We start from the raw sequence: 23531 nt of genomic DNA on the forward strand, positions 1-23531 counted from the left end.
TTTCCAAAATTGTTTTTACTGATAAAACTTTGGATGTACCCACAACATTACTGTTATGCTGTATTGCACCAATTTTCCAGTCTATGGCAGTGTATAATCAAAACAGAATCAATCTACATATTTGTTACTTACTGAAAAACTAAGATTAATTCAGTACTGTTGAGTCTCAGGTCCAGAAGTAATGTGGAACAATCTTAGTGTACGATACACATTAAATAAGATTTATTGTAAGCAGGGAATAAAAAGAAGAATAGAAATATTACTCAGACTATAAACCAAAAATAGACACACCCTACATTCAAGAGATAGGCTGAGCTGTATACAATACCTTCCTAGATTTATGCAGAACAACTGCATGATGTATCAGATAACATCACTATGTCCTTTGCTGTCATTTTATATTTTGAGACACTGACTTCTCTGAGTTTCTTACTGTACCATGAAGATATATTTGACAGTGACACAAATGAGCTAACACTATAGGCAGTCTCACAGACGGGCAAAATTATAAATCACTTTGCCTTTCAAACCTTCAAGCTGAGGACAGTGATCTTAGAAAAAATATCAAAAAAATGCTATTGTGACACTCATTTCCACATCTCACAAAGCACAGTAAGTCTTTATCTTATGAAGAGACTCCTTTCTTTCCACTGAATGCAAGTAAATAAGCCCATCCCAGATGTGCATGACCACAACCATGCTTGAGGCTCTGCAGCATGTGGTTTGACCCCATGAAAAGGGTCTTGTTTGGAATGAGGAAATGATGATGAGAGGGTACACAACTGAGGTCAGCTCCTGGCTCAAGCAGAAATCTGTGTGGTGCTGGAGGAGCAGTTGGTATCCCAGAGCTCATTAGAAAACTTTGTCACTGTTGTAATTTACATATGGCTTATATTTGTTGTATTTTACATATGGCTTATAGTTTTTCTGTGAACCTATTCTTTACACTGAGGAAATAGTATAATACTACTGAATTATTCTGATTCTAAATCAAATAAATATATTGATTAGACTGTGCTTGTTTCCTGGTGGCCAGTCATGTTAATTTGATGGTTTCTTCAAACCAGTGCAGCAGCAAAGATAGACTGGTAATAAGAGGAAAACATTTTCTTAGGTGTGAAATGACATAGCTCTATTACAGACAGTTATATGCCAATGTTAACAAGAAAAATGGTAGAATATAGTATTTTTCATTTCAAAGAGGAGAGAAACTGAACAATCACAGACAATAGTTGATAAAAAGCCATCTGATCCAGATAAAAAAACTATTTCACATCTATAGAGCCTCAAAAATTTCAAGAGGTGTTCGTGTTTAAGTACCCAAATGAATGAGAATTAAATGTACCAGATACTTTGATAGATTGCAGTATTCATTGTCTATGCAATGCCTGCAATGCTTTGATCTTTCTAGGCTTGTGCACTGAATGACTAGCAGGAGGATGTGTGTGATCAAGGACTCACACCTGGACTCCTTATGTCATTTTAGAATACAAATTTCGCCTTATTCATGGATTTGCAACAGTCTTGCATATTTTTTCTTTAATTAACATCCAGTCCTGATATATAATAGGAATAATATATATTTATGTACATTTTCCTATTGTGTTTTGAGTGAAAACTCAAGGTAACAGGATACAGAAATTAATATGGAATAGTTTACCTAGGCTGGTCTGTCTCTCATACCAACAGCTCAAGAAAAGGTTCAGAAATCCAAGAGAAAACTTGTGTGACTGTTCACCTGAACAGAACTGATAGCTGTTTCCAAAACTCAGCTTTAACACGTAGATGGAATTATTGGTCTTACATTTATGAGACTTGGAATTTTTAGTTTTACATGATGCTTACAGAGCTTCCATCTACAGTTCTGTGCATTTAAGTTCTGAATAGAACTGAGAATTGCATCTTTTCCAAAAAATGTTCATGTGAAGCTTCCTTTTATATCAGTGGAATACAGATGCTCAAACACATGAATATATTCTGTGCTCCTAGAACAAGAAATGACCTCCCAGCACCCAGTATTTTATGTTTTGAGAACACAGCTGATCTCGGTCATGGGATTTTGGAGGTGGAAAGTCATTCAGTTATTTGTCACGTAACAAATGACTAAGAGGCATAACCAGAGTATGAGGAGAAAGATGAAAATAACTCTAATTCCACCGAAGCATAAAAAAAGGTTAAACTGATACATTTTTTAATATAATACAAGAAAAGGTGAAAAGTACTTTCCAGCTAAAGTTGTAAAAATACCCTAAGCCTTGGAAAGTTCTTTCATTTATTTATATACTTTCATTCTCTGCAGTTTGTATGAGTGCAAAGGAGCACTGTATGGAAGAGATCTGACTGAGATGTGAGTGCACTCCTGGGTAAGCTGGGCAGACCTAGCAACTTGCATCCTTGAAAAGAGCACAGAATAACTTCATCTGAAACAGTGGGAAAAAAGGCAGGGTTTGAGCAAAGCTTAAGCACTACAACACCCAGGTAATGAGTTAGCTTTCTCAGCCTTATTTTAAGGATTTCTTCACTACAGCCTCTGTGGTTTGAGATCTGTCAGTCTTTGGTGATCACTCTGTGGTGATTCTGATCACTGCACAACAAATATTAATAAAATTCACATACCCAAAATCCAGGTGATGCTGAACAACTTTGCTGCATCTGCAGCCTTGTAAATTAACCTAGGTTGTATTAAGTATCAAAGTCAGACTAAAAAGTACTTTTTAAGATTAAGCATAAGAAAGTGGAATAATTTTTCCAGTAATTTAGGTTTTGACTTCTATGGCATGCTTGTCAGGATTTAAATTTCTGTCACCAGTAAAATTACTAAAGTATATAGAAAATCTGTTGTCTTGACCTACATGGACAAGCAAGAAGTACATGAATATATGTTTATTTGAATTATATGGCTCTATGTTTCCCCCAAATGAGTCTGTTTGACACACTGTATAAAAAAAAGGGACACCACACACCAAATTTTTTTACAATTTTAAAAGTGTTTCTACTTTGTTACATTGAATCCATCTAAGTAATTTATTATTTGCATCACCTACTAAAATAGAGTACAGTTCTGGTTGCCACTTACATTTCTAGCAAAGATTCCGTTCAGAGAAAAGGCTGAAAGTGCTTGCCATGTTTTTTTTTTACAATCACCCAAATTCTGCCAAATACACAGTACACTTTTAGCATTGTTAGTTGTGTCTGCAAACAGCAAAGTGTACAGCTACTCCGTTTCACTGCTTCCATACCTTGCAGCTTTCACTTTTCAGCTAAATTTGATCTTAAGATAAAGTAATAAAATGCTTAACAGTTTAAAAGAAGAACTAATGCATACATGTAATCCTTTTCTATTGAGGCATTTAACTTATATGTCAGTAACATGGGAGTAAAAATCTTCCAAGAACTCTTTGGTGACTATGTCTCCTGGCTCCTGCATGAGGCATTTTATCAGCTGGACCCTTGCACACTTGACATGGCCATTTTTGAATCACATTATAGACAGGATACATTTCCTCTAAACCCAACCACCCCTCCAAATACTTAAAACCAAAACAAAAAGAGCGGTAGGAACCATGGGAAAGAATAGCCATGAACCTGTATCTAAAACCTGTTTTGTCTTCTCCTTTATATTCCAGCTATGCCTTCTCTTTGCATATGCTGCAGACACTGTGCAAGGATCACTTGAATAAATGGAAGCCATTTAAGAGTGAAGACTTGCAGGGCAAACCCCAAAGTTTTGCTATGAATAACAATGTTAGTGGGGTAACATAAGTTACCAGTTAGAGAAAAAGAAACTACAAAACGCTTTTGCTGACATTTGAACATTAAGATTCTCATCTTTTCAGAATTCGGGATACTTGTATCTTTCCAAATTGGACAACATTTGAATCATCAAAATTCTCATCTTTTCAGCATTCTGTATACTTGTACCTTTCCAAACTGGACGTAAATTAGCATTGTTAATCTCTATCGGATGAAAAGTTTGTGTTGTTTAATTTTAATGAACACAAGAAAATCATATATCTAAAATAGAAACAGTAACATTAGGCACACTAAAAACATATAGTAACATTAACTGAAACAAGCAAAATAAACCCTCTTTAAAACAGCTTTAGGTACCAGGAGTAAATGTAGGATAACCGTTTCAACAATTTTGCGATTAAAAACCCACAATGTGACCTAATAATTTGTTTCTGTCGATCAAGAAATTTGACAGTACAGAGGCAGTTGAGGATTGCCAATCCAGGAGGAGAGGGGAGCCCTTACCTTCACCTGCGTAGGCCAGGATGGAGCGGGCTCGCAGCTGCTTCCCTTCTGTGGTTTTTCCGGAGCAGGTGTGCGAGCAGGAGGACCAGGCAGACCACATGCTGAGCACGCAGTCCTTGGGGCACGGCGCTTCGCACACCACCGGGATCGGGTAGATGGCATCTCTGCACAGCTGCCTGTCAACCTCTTCTCCTGGGAGAAAAAAAAAAATAAAGAAAAGGCCATAGCAGTCTATCATTTGCTAAATTAACTCAAAATGAGCAATCCAGTCCAGATGGGCGCACAAATAAATTAGATTCTGTTCTTCTGTATAAACAAGGTAAATAGATTTTTTTATTACTCGTCTCCTCTGCCTCGATTCTAGAAGAGCATACTTAAACCTAAATTGTTTCGATATTCTCATGAAGTGAATGCCAGCCTGGATGGTCTTTAGGCTTTTGTTTCGTAATATATGTTCCCACACAAAATCCAAATGTAACAGAGTATATAACAACCCTATGGAAAACTGTGTACATAGAGATGCATGTATAGAAATGACCCAGTTTTCATCTAGATTTGTGGGAAAAGGGGAAAACCATCCTAACTTAGCCAGTCTATAATCCACAATTCCTCCTTTGAATTGCAGCTATCTGTCAAAACATGCAGTAAATTACAGTCAGAGTGTTGTTTGGTTAGAAAGATCTTCATTTGTTAGCAAATCAGCAAGACATCACTCTCTGTGTCATGGAGATATAACACGATCTATGCATTTGTATTCTGTAGGTACACATTTCACTATAATAATACGATCCAGGCAGGTGTGAATTGCTTAATGAAATATTAGCTAGTATTTAAGTAGCAGGGTTGCTTTTGTTTTCAATCAGATCATCATGGGACCACTGTGTCTGAGATCTGTCCAAACAGCACCTTAATCACAATATGGATAATTTTGTGAGGAGACATGATTTCTTGATCAAAGAAGTTAAGATTTATTAAGTGGGAAAGAATGAATGACCACATATTCTGGTGGTACATATCAGTAAGTATCATGATAAATCTACATGTTGGAGCAAATGATGGAAAAAATAAAGGAGAGAAAGACTCGGGTCCAGTTTTTGGAATTCTAGCCTTGTTAGCCCAACATAATGCCTGTTATGAGGAACAGAAAATGTTGCATCTAAGGGTACACTGGACTTCTGAGGCCTTGACAGCCACATACAATTAAAACATGAAAGAGCCAGCTCATTTGTAAACAAATTTTTTTTTTTTTAATTTTCTAAAAAGGATAACAGTTCAAAGCATCTCAATGCCTTTTGTGCTATATGATCTTTGCTGTACTTGGGTATAAAACCTTCTGTTATGATTCATCTATTGAAACACTCTTGAATTTTACATGATCCTGACAGGACAAAACATGAGTTGTCTACATTATGCACTTTCTAAGACCCATCATGTCAGCCCCTTTGTTTCAATAGCCAATGTCAACAAAATAATGACTTATCAATATTTGCAAATGAATGTAAGTCTTCAATACAACAAAATATTTGTTAGAAATATTGATCAAATACCCTGTAATTAAATCATAAAGGCATCAGGTACTGTTAGTAACTACCCCAATGGATTCTGAAAGCTACTTCAGAAAGAACTGAGCATATGATAAATGAAGCTAGAGATATAAAAACTCCATTTTACCAAGTCTCAAATTAGACTTTATTGCTCAATAGATATAATAATGAATTGGTTCAAATACTAATTAAAACAGAAACTACATAAACTCCATTTTTTGTCATTCAAAGTTTACAGTCTTTTAAATAAGAATCTCTTAAATGGAGTTCCTGAAACCAGAAGATGTTTTAGTACTAAGTCAGAAGTGTTAACCAAATTCTTTGTGAAAGAGTTAAAGATGAAGGCCATCCATTCAATATTAGATCCTTTTGAACAGTGCCAAGTATTTTAGTCATACAGAATATTTAGGCACAACAGAAGTACTAACATCAATCTTCCCTGGTTCTGAAAACCTGGGAAAATTCTGCAGCTCATGTTTTTAAAATAGCCTAAAGTAGTCATACTCATCTGAATTATAAAGACCTTTGAGATCAAGTCAGTCTCAACAGCTATATTTTCCCATATTAAAATACAAATTTGAGCCCTGCCAAAGGCTTCACGGTTCTCCCATGCCAAGTTCTGCTTCCCTCACTGGACTCAGTCTTTGCATCAACTGTTCTCTCTGTTATATTGCAGGTCATCACACCCTGACACCAGTGCAGGAGGGATTCTTTTCTGCTTCATCAGAAGGGCATTTGTTTGGGCTCAAGGACAAGAGATAGAGGAGAGGACTAAGCTTCTTTTTCAGACAGGAAAAAAAAAGCTAGAAAAGGGGTGAAACCTACTCTCAAATTGTTCCATTGCTAGTTAAGACTGAATAAGATAAACTGCTAGTACACATGCACACTTTGCAAGAAATGCTACTATTACAATGGGGTGTCACAGTATAAACAAATAGCACTATACTGAATTTATTTATCACTTATTGGCTCTTAATTTTTTTTTTTTTTAAATTTAAACTCAAGCTTAATTTGGTGTCACAATGAAGAATATTTTTAACTTAGTTTCAGTCCGAGTTTATATCTCAAATGAAACCAAACCTTCACTCTCTCCCAAAATCAAAAGCCCAATTTTTAATTCGCTTTTTCAGAGAAAAAATTCTAGAGATATGTATCTCACATATTGGCATTTTGTTTTTGTCATGTGTCCAATTGTTATCTGATAAATTCAATAGCATAGAAATGTAGTTGGAAGAAATGTCTTCTAATGGGTACTTCTTATCTTCAGGGAAATATTTTATTTATACTAAATTGTTTCTGACATTTCACTAATGGTTTTATGAACAACTTGACCTTTTTCGCCTTCCTCTTTATAGGGCGTAGTGTAGTCAACCACCAGGAACCACTCAACCATAAGCTGGGAACAGTGCCATTGTAAAGACTACTTAGAAAAAGTCCCATTTGAAAATGTTTGCCATTGAGTGTTGAAGCCAGTCCAGAGAAGGGCCCTGAAGGTGAGCAGAGGGTTGGAATATGTCTCCCATGAGGAACGGCTGAGAAAATTGAAGTTGTTCAGCCTGGAGAAGAGAATCCAATGAGACATTATAGCAGCCTTCTAGTACCTGAAAAAGGCTGACAAGAAAGATGAAAAGGGGCTTTTTGAAAATGCGTGTAATGATAGGACAAGGGGGAAAAGCTTTAAACTAAAAGAGAGATTAAGGAAAACATTCTTGGCTGCAAAGGAGGAGAGGCACTGGATAAGTTGTCTGTAGACATGATGGCTGCTCCATCCCTGGAAGTGTGCAAGACCAGGTTAGAGGGAGCTGTGAACAACCTGTTTTAGTGGAAGGTGTTCCTGCCCATGGCAGAGAGATTGGAACGAGGTGACCTTTAAGGTCCCTTCAAACACAGCCATACAATGATTCTATGATTTTATTTGAACATTATGGGTATAAATTTATGTTGCATAAGTTTTGAAGACAGAACTAACAAAAAAAAAAGGCGTCTGCCCTGGGTTACTTATATTCTAAGCAACAGAATGATAAAAAAGTAAAAAGCAGAGACATGAAAACAGAATATGACATTTCTGTCAAGAGAAATCTTCACCACTTATCAGTTGACTTGTTCACTAAAATCTAGCAATGGAATCTAGCAGTATTCCATATTTGCAAACAACGCTTATGTTGTTGAATTATATTTCTCTCTTAGGCAAGAGACACACATTTTGGATTAAAAACTCCAAATAACACTTGAAATGACAGCACATAAAAATTGCAGGAGGAAAAAGGGGTTTTTTTTCAAAAATTTAAAATGTCAAAAATTGTTTAAACTATTCCTGGGATGTTTTTTTAGAGACTTACATCAGTGAGGAGTGCTGATGGGATAGTCTTTTGAATACACATCTCTTTATCAAATAATTAGGCTGGATCCATCTGAACAATCAACAAAGCAAGTCACTACATAAACCGCCTTTTGGCCAGCTTCTTGGCTCAAAGGCTTCCTGATATATATGCCCACACGAGAGCCACTATTGAACTACAAAACTATTTAGTTGTTTTGAAACAAACAAACAAACAAAACCAACCAAAAAAACCCAAGCCAACAAAAAAACCAAAAAAAAATCCCAAATTTCAGAACTACAGAATAGGCAAATTTTTACAGATCAGAGAGGTAGCGTGTGAATAGCATTCAGGAGAAACTGATTAATAAATATCAGTATTCATATCACCATTCCTGTTTTATTACATTCACAAAGCAGGTATTGTATCTGTGAAAATTTAGTCTGGATGCTAAAAGTTGAGCTGGACCACGCTGTGTGGTTAATGCAGTTGAATCATGTCAGCCCTTTGTGTTTTTGTCTACTCATCTGTAAAATGTATCTGATATTTAAGTTTCTTGTAAAATGCTTTAAGTTCCAATGGGAAGCATTCCTAGAGCTGGAATCACTAGAGAGACACGGTAAAGAAACCCTCTTGCTTATTGTGCATCTTTAACATAGTGCATGCTTCAGTGCACAGTAAAAAATTGCTGTCAAATTCTGACCTGTATGGGAAGGCAAGTGCTTAACAGAGAGCAAAATGTTTTTTAAGCCTTAAAATGAACAGTAAAATCACTGCAAGACCCAGTGAGGCATAGAGAAAAACTTTAAAAAAATCAGCATAAAATAAAGTTACTGCTGGAGCCCTATGTAATAAGTCAATGAGCCTGGTCTCAGTTCTAAACAAGGAAAGAAGCAGCTATTGTTTCTGAAAGAGTGACCTATAACCTGATATAAACTAAGTAAATTTTGACAATAAAATAAAAATTAGGGGAATTAAATCAAGAGAGCATTTTGATCTTTAATAGCTGACATTATTTTTAACATGTCTGTGTAATAATCAGTGAAGGACAGGAATATCACACATTAGTAAAACAAATTTTACAGTTGTATTTCAAAGTTCATAAAAGAAGTAATGACAGCAACTGAGCCCATATGCTAAAACTGAACTGCAGACTTCATATTACTTATTTTTTGTTTCATTATATTCAAATTTAGTATTATATCTTCAACTTGAAGGAAAAAAGTCTCTTCTATCAGTATCTTGTATATGATGTGTCACCCATTGGAAACTGCTGGGCAGCTGAAATATTTGGAAGAGCAACCCAGAGCTCAACTTTTAATGTGATTATGGGTGAAGGAGGCCTTATCATTATTTAAATGTCTAAAGTAATGCCTCTAAGCATGGAGGCTGCAGGAGAAAAATGCAGTATTACTTCACACAATAGCAAAATCTGTGAGCTGTGTTGCTTGCCACTGACTGTTTCCTTCCTTTCCTGCGTAGAAAAACAATCAACAGGAAAATATTGAACTGCCTCTAGTATGAGCTGTAAAGGCTGAAATGGCTGAGAATGTTCTTTATCTTGAACTCCTGTCTAGTTTCCTATATGCATGCCTTTCACATGAGGACCTATACCTGTCCTTGCACTGACCCCCTTGTCAATCTCAAAATGTGTCAGATTGGCTGAGGAACCAAAAATCCTATGTGGACTCTGTCCACCAAGAACAAAATATGCCTATCTATATTCAAAACTTACTAAAACCAGAGCTGTGCTATGTGCTGAGCTGTGTTTTCACTTGGGCTAACTTTAACCACAGTCACAGTTAGTAAACCATATCCTTCTCCACTAGAAAGTCATCAGTCCATAATCCACCTGCCTCAAAGTTACAGGAATGTCACGACTGCACTGTAAGAGTAGAGAAGCAGCGTTAATGAGTTCAACTGTAATGATTCTAAAGACAATTTTTTTAAAATTTGAGAAAATCATTAAGTAGAAAAATGTACAAATTTATCCAAATGTGAAATTCTATGCTAGATTTTCTTTAGTAATAACCTGGTCGACACATTGGATGATTAGTCTAATGCAAAATGGAAATTCTTCACGCTACAGAAAAGCTGTCAAACTTATCAAAACCTCATACATCTTCGCATGCCAGGACACCTTATATCTGAGCAGACAGTAATCAAACACCAGGATAAACTAAAATTATTGTTTTAATTTCTAGTACTTCTGCATTTCTTTCAAATCACTATTTGATTACCAAAATTCACCACAACAGGAAAAACCATGCATGCCTAGCATGAATGGTGACAGCAAATTGTTTTCCTTCCAAACCTAGAAGCTCCAGAAGTAGTGTGATGTTTTCTTTAAAAAACTATCAGAAAAGGACCCAGGACTGATTTTTTTTTTTCTTTTTTTTCTGGCAATTCTGTTTTGTTGTTTGTTTTTCCTTATACAGGAGGAGTTCTCTGAGGAACACTCTTTTAGAGCACATGTCTCTAATTAAAATGTATACACAACTTCAAAAAGCTGACCCAGATTTTTCAGTAGGGACAATTTAAATGTTATTTTCTGAAAACCTAATCAAATAGAAAGGAGAAATGATAATATTTGCGTGAAATTCATCATTTACCATCTTGTTTAGCTCAACAATCTTAAGAGTATTTGGAAGAAAAAAACCAGCACATGCAGAAGTATCTGCCTGACAGAACAATTCTTGCCCTTCAATACTAGCAAATAGCACTTTTTGATAGACAATAGGAAACTTTTAATGTTTTACTCATTCCACTATCCTTCGTATCATGTTAATGGCATTTATTCACACTTGCTCAAAAAAAACCCCTTTAATGTTAGTAAAATGGCAATGTCTTTCAAAACAGCAGCAACAGTCTATTGCCTTAGTAAGTATTTTCCATTACAGATCTTGAAACAGCTGTCAAAAATATCAATAAATTTTCAACATTTGGAACAAATTTTAACCTCTCTAATTATCAAACATAAAGTAACAGAAACTACAGATTATGACCTCAATATATCCTACTTCATTGACCCTGAAGTTTTTCAACAAACTAAAAGTGAAAACATTGTGTATCTATCCCTTGTGCTATTATCATCAAGTGAAGCTTTTACATTCCTGTCTAATGCTTAGGTGCCTAGCTGGTAGCTCCAAGTGTTAAATCAGTTGCTAATTCCCTAATCACATGCCTTTCTCTCAATAGCTTTTGCTAAGTAGCATTTGCATTTAATTAAGTACATCTTAATTAGTTGATGGTTAATATTCTTGAAGTAATTTTCTTCTAAGAAGCCTAAGTAGAAACGGCACTGATTTCAATGAAGACAAATACACTGGTTACTCACATCTGTTCATTATGCAAAAATGACAGAAAGTTGGACTAACAGTTTAATGATATGTAAACATTGCAGGATTGTAAACTCTTTGATTTGATGGTTTGTGTGCGCAAATTTACTGTGGCTTTGCTTCCAGAGTAGTGTCATGCACTCTATTCCTTACTGAAAGAAAAACAGTAAACATGATACTTCTGCCACTTACTCAAAAAACCCATGTGACTCTCATAAACACGTATGTTTCTATTTCTTTTTGTTTGTTTTTTTTTAAACAAGTAACTTGAGAGCACAAGCACAGGTACCATTATCTTTTTCACATTTTTACCTTTCCTGCACAGATAAAACAGAGACTTATAGAAAAGGCCACTGACTGCTGTCCTTTGCCTATGGAAATACTGGAAAATACATATACCTTTTAAAAGAAACACTACATTTTAAAATATGATTTTGATTTTTTTAAAGCAAACATTTACAATGACAAATGACTATTAACGACAGGAAGTAATAGTATAAAAAGCAAAATAGCTGGAGCATAGAAACCCACCATGTCCAGTGTTTTTACAAGGATAACAGCATGTTAACAGACTCAAGGAAAAAATCATGATCTTTTTATTGTTTTCTATTCCTTAATGAGATGAAACACCACATTTTACTATCAATAACTTCTTGTTAATGGCTATATGCAAATTTCTTCTTTATTCACCTTATGGGAAAAGTAATTCTGATGAGTGGGATGACACTGGCTCCAAGAACTCCCACATTCATGCAGAAATATAACTTCAAAAATAGTACCTGAGCATTTCAGCTCCTTCTCTGTAACCAAACAGTAAATGAGCTCAGTTACAGCTTACAGGGTGGCATGTGTTTGCTAACCTTTCCCACAACATAGCATATTACCAACTGTGTAGAAAAAAGGCAGAAGCAGGTAGCACTGCAAGTGGTTTATAGGAAAGCCGAACAATGTGAAAGCCATTCTGCTCCAGAGGTAAGACAGTGCTGGTTACAAGGTGTCTTCTCTGTCCTTAAATTCATCCAAATGTTCAATCACTCAAATTTCAAGAAAAGTGAGTCACTGATAAAAAATCCAGGTCAGTATTCCATAAGAGGTCAGGTAAATAACACATTAATACACCACGTACCATATACAAAGTAGTTACAGGAATAACCAGAAACAAAGTAACTCCATACTTTGAAATAATGGTAGTAATAAAGGGAAAACTCTGACACAAAAATTAAGAACATATTTTTAAGATGGATATTTCCTGCTATAATTGCTTCAGATGGAAAACATCTTTGCATATTCTTTGGCAGTAACTTAAAAATAATGGTTAAACATAATGAACTAACACCTTCAGATACAATATTAATGCTTCCAGTAATCCCATTTTCATGTCTGGTAATAACAGGACATATGTACCTTCATTTATTTTAGAGTCATCTATCAGGATTACAGTCATGTAGACAGAGTCTAAATTTGCCAGACACAAATAAAACCAGGGAAAGAAATAGCACTTCTTTACCCAAATAATATATTTTTATTTAAAATGCAGTGACATTTGGCCAGATCAAACAGCAGTATGAAAAAATAACATCCCATAACTATGCTAAAATAGAAATATACAGAAAACTGAGGAAGAAAACCCCAAGAAACCAAAATGAAAACCAACAGAACACTATGCACATTTTTTCAGTGAAAGGGAAAACTTATTTGGGCTTGACTTCTTTACTCAATGAGATTGAGAAAAGAGAAAAATAACTGTTCTAGTTTTGCTGTATTAAGATTTGTGGTAACCACTTTGAAACTTTACCTCTTATGCCTTTTTGCCCCCTCTAAATTTTCATTATATTTTGCTGGATTTATTCAGGTTTAAAATCTGAGTTTGCTCAGAAAGTATTGAAAAAGATTTTCCCAATTCTCCCTGTATTACTAAGTGGTGGGGGTGACAGCAGCCACAGTATCAGCTTGCCCAAGCATACAACAATCATTTGGCTATCAGTGAGGATCTCAATTAAAAAAAATAAAAATTGAAAAGAAAAATATACACAGATAAGGCAAGTTACTTCACTACACACACAAAGGCACACTGAGGGTGTCTTGTAGCACTAACTAGGGTTTAAAAAGTAACACAGCCTTTTTATCTCTGACACAACCCTGTAAGGTACTCAGTACATATTTTGTATCATATGCATCAAAGACTAATGGAAAACTCTTCTTACAGATGCTACTTCATTAATTCTTCACTACTTCTGACAGCACTGAATATTCAACAGCATGAAATAGGCTGTATATGAACTACTGAAGTCAGTATCTGTGAAAAAGCCTGACCTAAACAGGGATACTGAAGAATTAATCCAAATTAAACTGGGACTTTGAAGGAGATTAGTTAAACTGTATTAACATTTTGCATGGCTATCCTTATTCAGAATGAAAGAGGAAATTCTTGCAAATAGAATTAAGAACACTTTAACTTCAAATAAGAGGATTCACAGACACATTTATTATAGTTTAAGTAATTATTTTTGCAGGTAATTTGGATCAACTTTGGAAAGTGCCTTCATGCAAATAAGCAAAGTAAACAAAAACTGAAACATGATATGCCTTTAGCTAAAAAGCCCCTAGTCTTTAACTTGATGCTATAGTAGACTTGTACCACAGGGATAGAAGTTCAATAATTCTAATAAAGACTCCAGCAGAGTACCCAAACACTGCCTAACAACAGGAGTAAAATTTTCCTACTGCTTGACAGGTAGTTGAAACATTTTCATGGTTCATTTGCTAATGTAGTCTTACTGAGAATGATAAGGAACAGAGAATACAAGTGTATTGATCATAACCAAGCAGAGTTGCCTTCTAGTGCCAAATAAGCCAATCAAATGTCATCTTGATATGAAAGAAAAAATAAGTTTGATGACAGGCTACGGTCCCATTGAGAATAAAATCAATATTAGTCATGGGACCAAGTGGGATCAATATGTCAAACCAATAGGCCATTTTAGCAGGATGGGGAAAGGAGGGGAAAGGAGGGGAAAAGTGCTGACAGAGCTAAAAGGAAAAAAGAGGACAGTGAGAACCTTGAGGATGAGATCACTTGAAAATTTGAATTGTATTTCTAAAAAAACTCATCAAAAGCACCAAGACACCTTAAAAATATATAGCTACTTTCAAGGCTAGCTAGCTAGTTCCAAGATCAGTTTATTCTCATAACCTTTTCCCAATCAAGCCACAATTCATATATTGAAAAATTTATATTCAAGTATGACTTCCAGAAAAAAAGATCAAAAATACTTCTTCCAGTTGTATTTAAAATGTTAAAGAAGTTTTACTGCGTTTAAAAGTCAAGAAAAGTCTTTCCACAGGCTTTAGAAATAGTGACAGTGTTATTTGAATATTGGTAACAGTAGGATTTAAAATACATGGATTTGAAAATGCAACATGCATTTATTGCAGCTTGTCTTTTTGATTATTTAAAAAACCCATGTTTCATTAAGTACTGAAAAATATTGTACTGCTTTTTCACTGCTGACTATTCTCAGCAAATTTTTAACTTCATCATATATGGACACATGGGCTGTTGTAGCCTTTTAAAAGGTATTTCACAGGTAAAAGCCTTTTCACAGGTATTTTATTTTAAGTGCTATTTTAAACATTTCCCCCTCCCATCCAATAATGTCAAAATAACCTGGAGAACAAGTTTGGGAAGGGCAATGGAATGTCAGTGACTTCAAACCAGTTTGATTAGAGAAGATATTTCTGATGTGCTGATCTGAACTAGACTAACATTTAGGGATATGAGCAAGGAATAGAAGCATAAAAAGGAAATAATAGGCAAGAAAAGCAGCAGCATGAAAACAATGTGACAGCTCTACTAATGTCAGTAGAATGACAGTGCTCACCACAATCATTTCAACGATTCCCTGCACTGAGGTACCAATTTGCATATTTTCAGCAGCTACCTTAAATGGCCTGGTTTTTCAAGAAACAAAACTTTCACTAACTTCAAGCTTCTAATTTTCAGCGTAAACATTATCTTTGGTTAATAAATTTATACGTTTAAGCTAAAAAAACTACAAAAAGTTGCATCATAAATGGGTTCATAAATACTTCAGCAGGGCAGTATTTTCCTAGAATTTGGCCACCAACAGAGTAATGTTATTCTCTGTAATGCAGAATCTTACCTCACAGATGAAGAAAATGATTAATGGCCTGCACCTGACAGAATATGAAGTGAATTTTTCAGTTGGTCAATTATCTGGTATTTCACTACTATACTGTGAATTTGCAGCAAGTTTACAACTGTGCATTCATATACATTGTCATACCTCTTGCCACACAAAGACACATGTAGCTCAAAAGGGGGTTTAAAAGAATAAGAAAAATTATTTTATATGGCAAAAGATGATTGCAAACATTTTCTTTGCATTATTCATCCAGCTGCAGCTAGTAAAGAGTTGTCACCCTCTATATAATCTGACAGCTCAATTCAATCACAGTTAAAACATAGGACCCAAGAGGTGTAAGAGAGATCACTGCCACTGTCATGTTTACACATTTCTGAGAAATGGTTTTTAAATTAATTTCATGGATGCTTTTGTCTGTGTCCTACTACTAGCAGATAAAATGCAGTCTTTGGAGAACACCTTTTTATCCATCTTGCAATGAATATCTCATCATTATGAGTGGAAGGCACAGCATGCCTTTAGGGAGCTCAGACTGTGAATTAATCTTCTCTTTTGGAAACATTTTCATAGTCTTTCTCCCAAGAAGACTAAAAACTAACCCATCCTTTTGACTTTTTTCTTTCTCCTAGCCTCTACTTGTACGGATTCAGAGAAGGAGCTGTCAGGAAAACAACCAGAGCTAAATTCCACTACATCTTGTAAACCTACTCTGTGGAAGGAAATATAATAACATTGTCACAACTAAACCAAAAAAACCCCAGGAATACCTCTGCAAGTTCAGGGACACTACAACTCTTTACTCTGTTAATAAGTTATGCAAGATAATGTCCTAAAGTCACAGAAGCCTGAGAGATTTCATTAGATTGACACCTACTCACAGAAATAAATTGTACCCTGAAAATTAGGTTCTCTTTCACTACTGGTGTTCTAGAAGCCTTCCACAATACAGAATATGCTTCTAGCTTATGTAATTCTTCTTTTTCCTCTCTTTAACTAAAAAACCTCAATTCTGAACAGGAAATTTCATGTATTTTCTGCTTAATATCTTTTCTCTGGAAAACACTAATGCAGCAATTTACTATTAATAAAATAGTATCAGTACCAATAAAGGATGTCTAAATAAAAGTAGAAACAAACATCTGATAATTCCTAGGGCAAGATTTACATACTTAATCCACAAGTTAATCCCCCAAAACTATATCAAGAAACCAAAGAGTAAATGCCAAAATGAAAGGTGCCTTTGTATAATGCAGTTTTTTTAACTGTATAATCACATGCATATTATTTCTCCACTGGGTCCCTTCCTCCATCAGTTCACAGATTGGAAACTCCTTAATGGGGAGCTATTTGGTATTTTCAGTTTCATTCTCTTTGTTCAACTCATTGTTTTATTTACCACACACTAATTAAAAGTGTTATTAAAACAGAACTGGCATTTTTCCTAAGATCTTTCTATCATGACTATCAGATGCCCACTAGCACAGCATTATTTTCAGAACACTGAAGATGTGGCGGGTCAGCATTATTTATATTTTGCTGATGCTGAACAAAAGCAGAGCAAAATTAAACCCTGAAGAATAGGACAACTAAGGTTAGTTGTTTCACAGATATTGCATTCATTACTACAAAATGCCCACTTAATCACCAAAGGAGATATATCTGTCTCACAAATAAGTGGCAGATTCTGCGGAGAAAATGTCATGTTGGCACAATTAAATTCTTCCTTCTGATATATTCACATAAGGACTGGACAAACTTAATTTCCTAATGTTTGAGGGCTTTCTTTTGAACACTAAAATATGAATTTTTGATGTAATATTTCTTCCCAGTTTTCTAGTTTAAAACAGAAGTCAAATGATAAATAGTATTTCTGCTATGGGTGTTGCACTGATGCTGGAAACTGCTGCTCTGTCTGGTGAGCTCATGAGACAAAAGCAGAAGCAGACTAAAATTCATTGCATTCCAGCCCTAGATGTTATGAATTTTGCTTTCTTTCCCATTCTCTGGCTTCTTATCCAGCCTTATTTTCTTCAGACACTATTCCTAGCCTGTCACCTCACTGTTCTTTTCACCCAGCTCTGCCAAATTCTTTCCAGCTGCTTGTCAAAACCTCCCATGGGCTGACCCTTAGCAGATTAAATACCTCACCAAATTCATTGCTAATGCTTGTCATGTAGAGACATTTTATAACTTTGAGTTCTTTACTCGGTCTCAGGAAATTGCCCTGGAGGAAACCAGGGTCAAATCCTACCATTCCCCAGCTTTCAACCCAGTTGTTTGGCCAGAACATTGCAGTTCTTTCTCCTGTCTTGCCTTTCTTCACCAAGTCCCAGGTGTAAATCTCTCATTTCCCTCTGCTGGGCTTGTGGCTATGTAGTCACAAACTACCTGCACTCCAACATCTGAAAGAGATCACTGGAACACTGGAGAGACTGGTATCAACTGTTGACCTTGATTTTGAGCAATCATTTTCTCTCCACATTTAGTTTTAGTTTGAAGTTTCTGAAGTATTCAGTGAAGCTGCTGCTTGTGCTGTGCACAAGAGTTGCAAGAATTGCAAATAACATGTATAATCTTAAGGCTCTAAGTGGCCACTGGAACAGCTGTCTTGTGAAATCAAGTGGTTTTTGGCAGATAAGGGTGATTTTCTCCTTAATCAGTGCTCAACACAAATTATGATCTATGAGAAAGGTCAGACAATGAACTGCTCTAGGCTGGAAGTACTGAGAGCAAAATTTCCATTTATTCTGTCTCAACATGAGTAGCTCATGATGAGGTCTTTATCCTCACCATTTATCAACACAGTGGTTTCACAACTTTGAAATCTGGTAACATTTATCTAGAAAATGGACCATAATATGCAAGTTGTTGTGAAATGTAAATAGGTCTGTGCAACATTTTCTCAGATGGGAAATTGACTCCCATCAAACCTAGTGAGAATATACTGTCTTAGAGCATTTTGTCATAAAGATTATTGAATAGTGCTGTGTCATATATTCTTCTGAGAAAGTGGTACTTAATGTATAGCTATATAGCATTATTTTTATATATAACTGAATTAGATGCAAAATTATAAGTTTTGTAAAAATATTTCAAATATTTTCTGGGTGTGTTCTAGAGAGTTAACAAGTTGACACACAAACCCAAAATCAAAGGATTTCAATACAGTTCTAGAAATCCTGTTCCATAATCCATCCATAACTCCCTAATCCCCTTTTTCTTTCTTGCCTCATAATAGCATAATTTGAAGTGATAAATGGAAAAACTGTACCACATTAAACTGAACTTCCTAAAGAAATTCCAGTTGTTATGAAGTATATCTACAATTATCCCTCTCTGCATTCTTGCCACAATGAAGCTTGGAGTCTAATCAGAATTGGGTTCCTGCATTGCTGAATATTACACAAATCAAAATGCAGACATCAAAATCCCTCCCTTCTAATTTAGTCACATGCAGTTCTTGCAGTATCCTACTTTTGATGGTTGTACCATCAAAAACAAAATAAAGACACTGATAATATGGATTCTATAAAACATTGCACACTCTTGGATACATTTTAAAAAATATTAGCACTTTCCACTCCAGCAGCCTCTACTCTTAGAAGTCCAAAAGTTTTACAATAATGCAGCATTACATTTTAGAAGTAAACTGGTCAAAACACACCAAACTTGCCTGACCAGAAAGCCACATTATGACCTATTACACTAGACAAAGATTTTGGTAATTAGGTTGGCCCACCTGTTTTTACTTCAATTATTTTATTTATAGGCATTAATGTCTCCTCAGACATTGTCCATACCAAATGCAACTCCATCTTCAACCACATATGATAAATTGGAAACAAGGGCCTGATGCACTAAGTGCTAATGTTTATTGGACTGTGCAGATGCAACATTGGTTTTGGCTTATTTATCCCTTTAACTGAAATCATCACATCAAACTACAGGCAAACTATTAAAGAGAGGGACAAAAAAAGTAATGTATTCAATTCTTTCCATATAATAAATTATTACATGTTACATAAATACTAAAATCATCCATTCTTTTATGGAACTCAGTAGTCACATGTCACTTTCCTAATATCAAGATGAGAGATAAAAAGGAATTGGTGTCATCAATTAAATGTGACTTTTTATTGACAGAAAAGTTATCAATTATCAAACTATTCTGAGACTTTAGAGATAGTTTAAACAGTATACTGTACTCTTGTTTTTCCTTATATTCCTTTATATTAAATAAAACAAATCTTTTTTAAAATAAATGCCTTAAAAATCCAATGGTCTGAAACATAATGGCCTGAGAGTGTCAGCTTTAAAGTCCTTTAAATTCACTTTATTTTATTGAATTTTTTTATTTTACTAAGAAATTCGTAAATATATCAAGCATCAAAGAAACATATTCAGTAGTTCCTTATGTTAGCAGAAAAATTAAAGGAAAGGAGGGAAGGGCTTTGGTATGAGTTTCATAGCCTATGTGCTTACAGTGAGGAACAAAGTATGCATCTTACATTTGATTTAAATGTTTCAGATGGTCATCCAAAAAGCTGTCAGCAGCAAAGAACAGTTTAAAACAATGATGTTATGATATTAGCTAGGAAACAAATATTGGGAAATGATGACTAATGCCAACATAACCAAGTTCCTGTAAGCATAAGGCACTATGAGCTCAGAGAAACTGTCATTAGCTACTGTATTTTTCTGCTAATTGACTGCTGAGCATTGACCAGATTTTGATCTGGGTTTTCTTACAGGCATAACTGAATAATTCAACGTAATTTGAACTTGAATCTGGCTCTTCATTCTTTATAAAGAACTAAGTCATAAAGTGACACAAAGTGGTATTTTCTTTTCTAAATAATCATAATAAAATCCAACCAGTCTGATGGTTTTTTCATCAAATGCATAAAGCTGCACAACAGAACTGTCAGAAAAATAGATTCTTTACATGTGGGCACACCTATAAAATACCTCTGCTCAGGTCCATTGAATCACTTATTGCTTCCCATCATGAAAATAAATGACAACCAGAAGACTACTCAGTTAGCATTTGATTCAAAACATAAATATACAGAAAGACCCAATTCTGAAACCAGCCAAAAATAATTTTAATAAAAATTTTTGCACCAGTGAAACTTCAGCTTTTCCTGAAATTTATTCTACATATTTCATTATCTGCTTATGGTAAGATGATATAAAGCCACAACCAAAAAATTAAGGAAGGAAATTGAGATATTGATCAGGAAACTATAGAAGAAAATTTAAACTAGATGAAAAAATTTTGTAAGATTTACTTTAAAGTAAAATTTAACAAAAATAAGAGAAGAGGTATTTCCGTTTCTCTAACTCTTGAGAAAAACAGTAAGGCAAATAAAACACAGGATGTTTCATTGCTGAAGTGTAGTGTCTTTTGTTAGTCTCACTAGCTGAGAATAAACACAGATAAAGGACAGGTATCCTAGAAATGTCCTCTGTTCCATTTTGATCAGTATAGTGTTTCAGCTCTTGACAAAGTAGCTAAACCATTTGGTTTGTAATGTGTCTAAATGAAACAGGCTAATCTACCTTCTATATCTTTTAATTGATACTACGACCACTGCTTTGCCTCCAGTATTGCAAAACTGGTAAAATCCTCTCATTTGCATCAGAAAATATTGATGTCAGTGCTGTCAGTGACAGGTCAGAAAAACCAGACCTGCATCACCCACCTCCATACAGGTGCCAGAAAGGAACTTGTGGCACTCAGCTACACCAGCAGGCACCTCTGCCTACACAACTTCAGCAGCAATTCTGCCACTTCATAGAGTTGTAGGAATTTGCATATATTTGAAGAGCTTTGATGTTGCCATGGCTCCCTTTTCCAAGGCAAGTGACTCTCAGCTGTGAGACAGAAGAGGGAAACGAGTCCACTCCTGTCTGTCCCCTGTAGAGGTACTGTAACCAACAATTAGTGACTCCAACAAGATCTGGAAAAAATCTGCACTTCAGAAGTGAGATCTGTTTTGTCTGAAGCAACACATGAAGCAGTACAAAGCCCAATATGCCATAAAGGCTGTAAACCTATTATCTATAAATTCTTAGAAAATGAGCAAGGACTTTGAGGATCAGAAGGACACTCCAGCCAATGCCAGTACCTGAGCTACAGCCTTCAGCCCAAAGGAAAAATGAAAAAATAAGTGAACAAGCACTTTAAGGCATTTCATGAGTAGGTAATATTGCAGATTTTTATGTCAGAAATTATATTTCCTTATTACATATGAGTAGTACAAATGTGTCTGTTAACAAAGCCAGCTTTCCCACTATGGATTTCAAATAATGCAGAGATATTTTTGAAGCTGTATTCTTCACAGACTGTCATAGCTACAGAGAAATAGAACAAATTAATCTGTTCTAAAATTACTCTTCTGTGTGTGAACTGTGTTAATGCACTTAAAAATAGATAGTATGTACATAGGTGTGGGTGTGCATGAATGTGTGTGTATGCCTTGCATATATTACATATACAACAAAAATATTAATATCAATTCACTTTTAAAAAGGCATTCTATCCTTACCAAAAGTTAATCTGTAGAATGGAACATGAGCAACTGATGCTTAACTATTAAAATTATGTATACAATAAACGAATTCTGATCACTTTATGTTGTGTCTGGGAGCTTCCACAACCAAAAGGTGGTTTTTTTCACCTAAAAAACTCCTTTGTAAAATTTCTTGGAAGATTTACTAAGTACATATATTCAGAAAACGTTCTTTCCATGGTAAAAGACTGAAGTTCCATTCATATAATAAAATACATCAAAGTTAATTATAGCCTCTGCAATGACAACCTGGGGAATGTCAAGTTTTTTTCAGCATGAATGAAAATTCTGATTGCTGCCATCCACTGTGGAAAGAGTGGCAATCACAGGCCTCCAGCAATGAGATGGGAGGATTACTTATTGTTTGCTGCTGTCTCAAAGGCTGTAATGACTCTTATCTAAACACCAAAATGAAGAGAAAAGCTAACTCCAATTATAAGAAACAACTTCAAAAACATTGCTGCTTGATTCTAACTGAGAATCCAAACATCCATGTCTAGACATATTACCCCAATTAATCATGCTTAAGATATACAGAATAATGCAATAATGAACAGAAAGAGAAGATACAAAACACTGTTTGGTTTATTTTATATTAAAGCTACAGAGCTTTATCCAGTACAGTGCTCAGTCTGAAATACCAGCCTCTTTCATTTTATAAAGCAGAAGCCAAGTGCACAATATGCTCTTTTTTGGGTACATTTAAGTCCCTTCATTTCAACCTTTGCTATCCAAGAACTTTAAGATTTAAGGTTGGCTTAATACCTAATATTAATAATAAGAAGAATTCTTGAAGAGATGGAAGATAATATTGCCAAGCAAAGTTTTGTCTGAGTAACAGCAATCTTATGCAATAGTTAATGCTTTCAATACTGTTTTCTTTCAGGGTCACTTTTACCTGTCAAAGTGAAATTAAATTCCCTGTGTGCTACTAAGATCTAAAATATAGCAACACGTGATTATTATACAAATTGTGTACCCTGTTAATAAAGGTACGGTATTTAACTGACAGGCAGTGCAGTCTTCCCCAAGATGTGCTCAGAGAACACCGAATATCAGAAATTCCTTACGATGAATAATTTAAACCATGATGTTTTGACAGTGGAAGAGTAGCATTCTCCAAACTTTATTTTACTGGAACTAGCCTAAAGCTGTGGGGCTGAAGAAAAACCTGCTTGACTGCAAAGTGCTGTATTGTATTTTGCAGAGCAAAATCTAGATGCCTACAATTTGGTTGAAGGACGCCATAGAGATTTTCTTGACTGCCAGGGTAGGAGGCCAAAATACTAGATGGGAACTACCTGGGAAGAGGTGGTGGTGTTTAGAAAGCATT

The 23531-nt window shown here is 35.2% G+C and overlaps 1 protein-coding gene across 1 annotated transcript in view; it reads right to left on the reverse strand.

Moving 5' to 3' along the window:
• The window catches only part of THSD7A (thrombospondin type 1 domain containing 7A), a 266296-nt gene that overhangs the window by 65900 nt on the left and 176865 nt on the right, over positions 1–23531 (reverse strand). The window contains exon 9 of the mRNA XM_059843888.1: positions 4258–4449. Coding sequence (XP_059699871.1) covers positions 4258–4449 — 192 coding nt within the window. The remainder of the gene's footprint in view (positions 1–4257; positions 4450–23531) is intronic.

Source organism: Haemorhous mexicanus, chromosome 1 (genome assembly GCF_027477595.1).
Source record: "Haemorhous mexicanus isolate bHaeMex1 chromosome 1, bHaeMex1.pri, whole genome shotgun sequence".
Lineage (NCBI taxonomy): Eukaryota > Metazoa > Chordata > Aves > Passeriformes > Fringillidae > Haemorhous > Haemorhous mexicanus.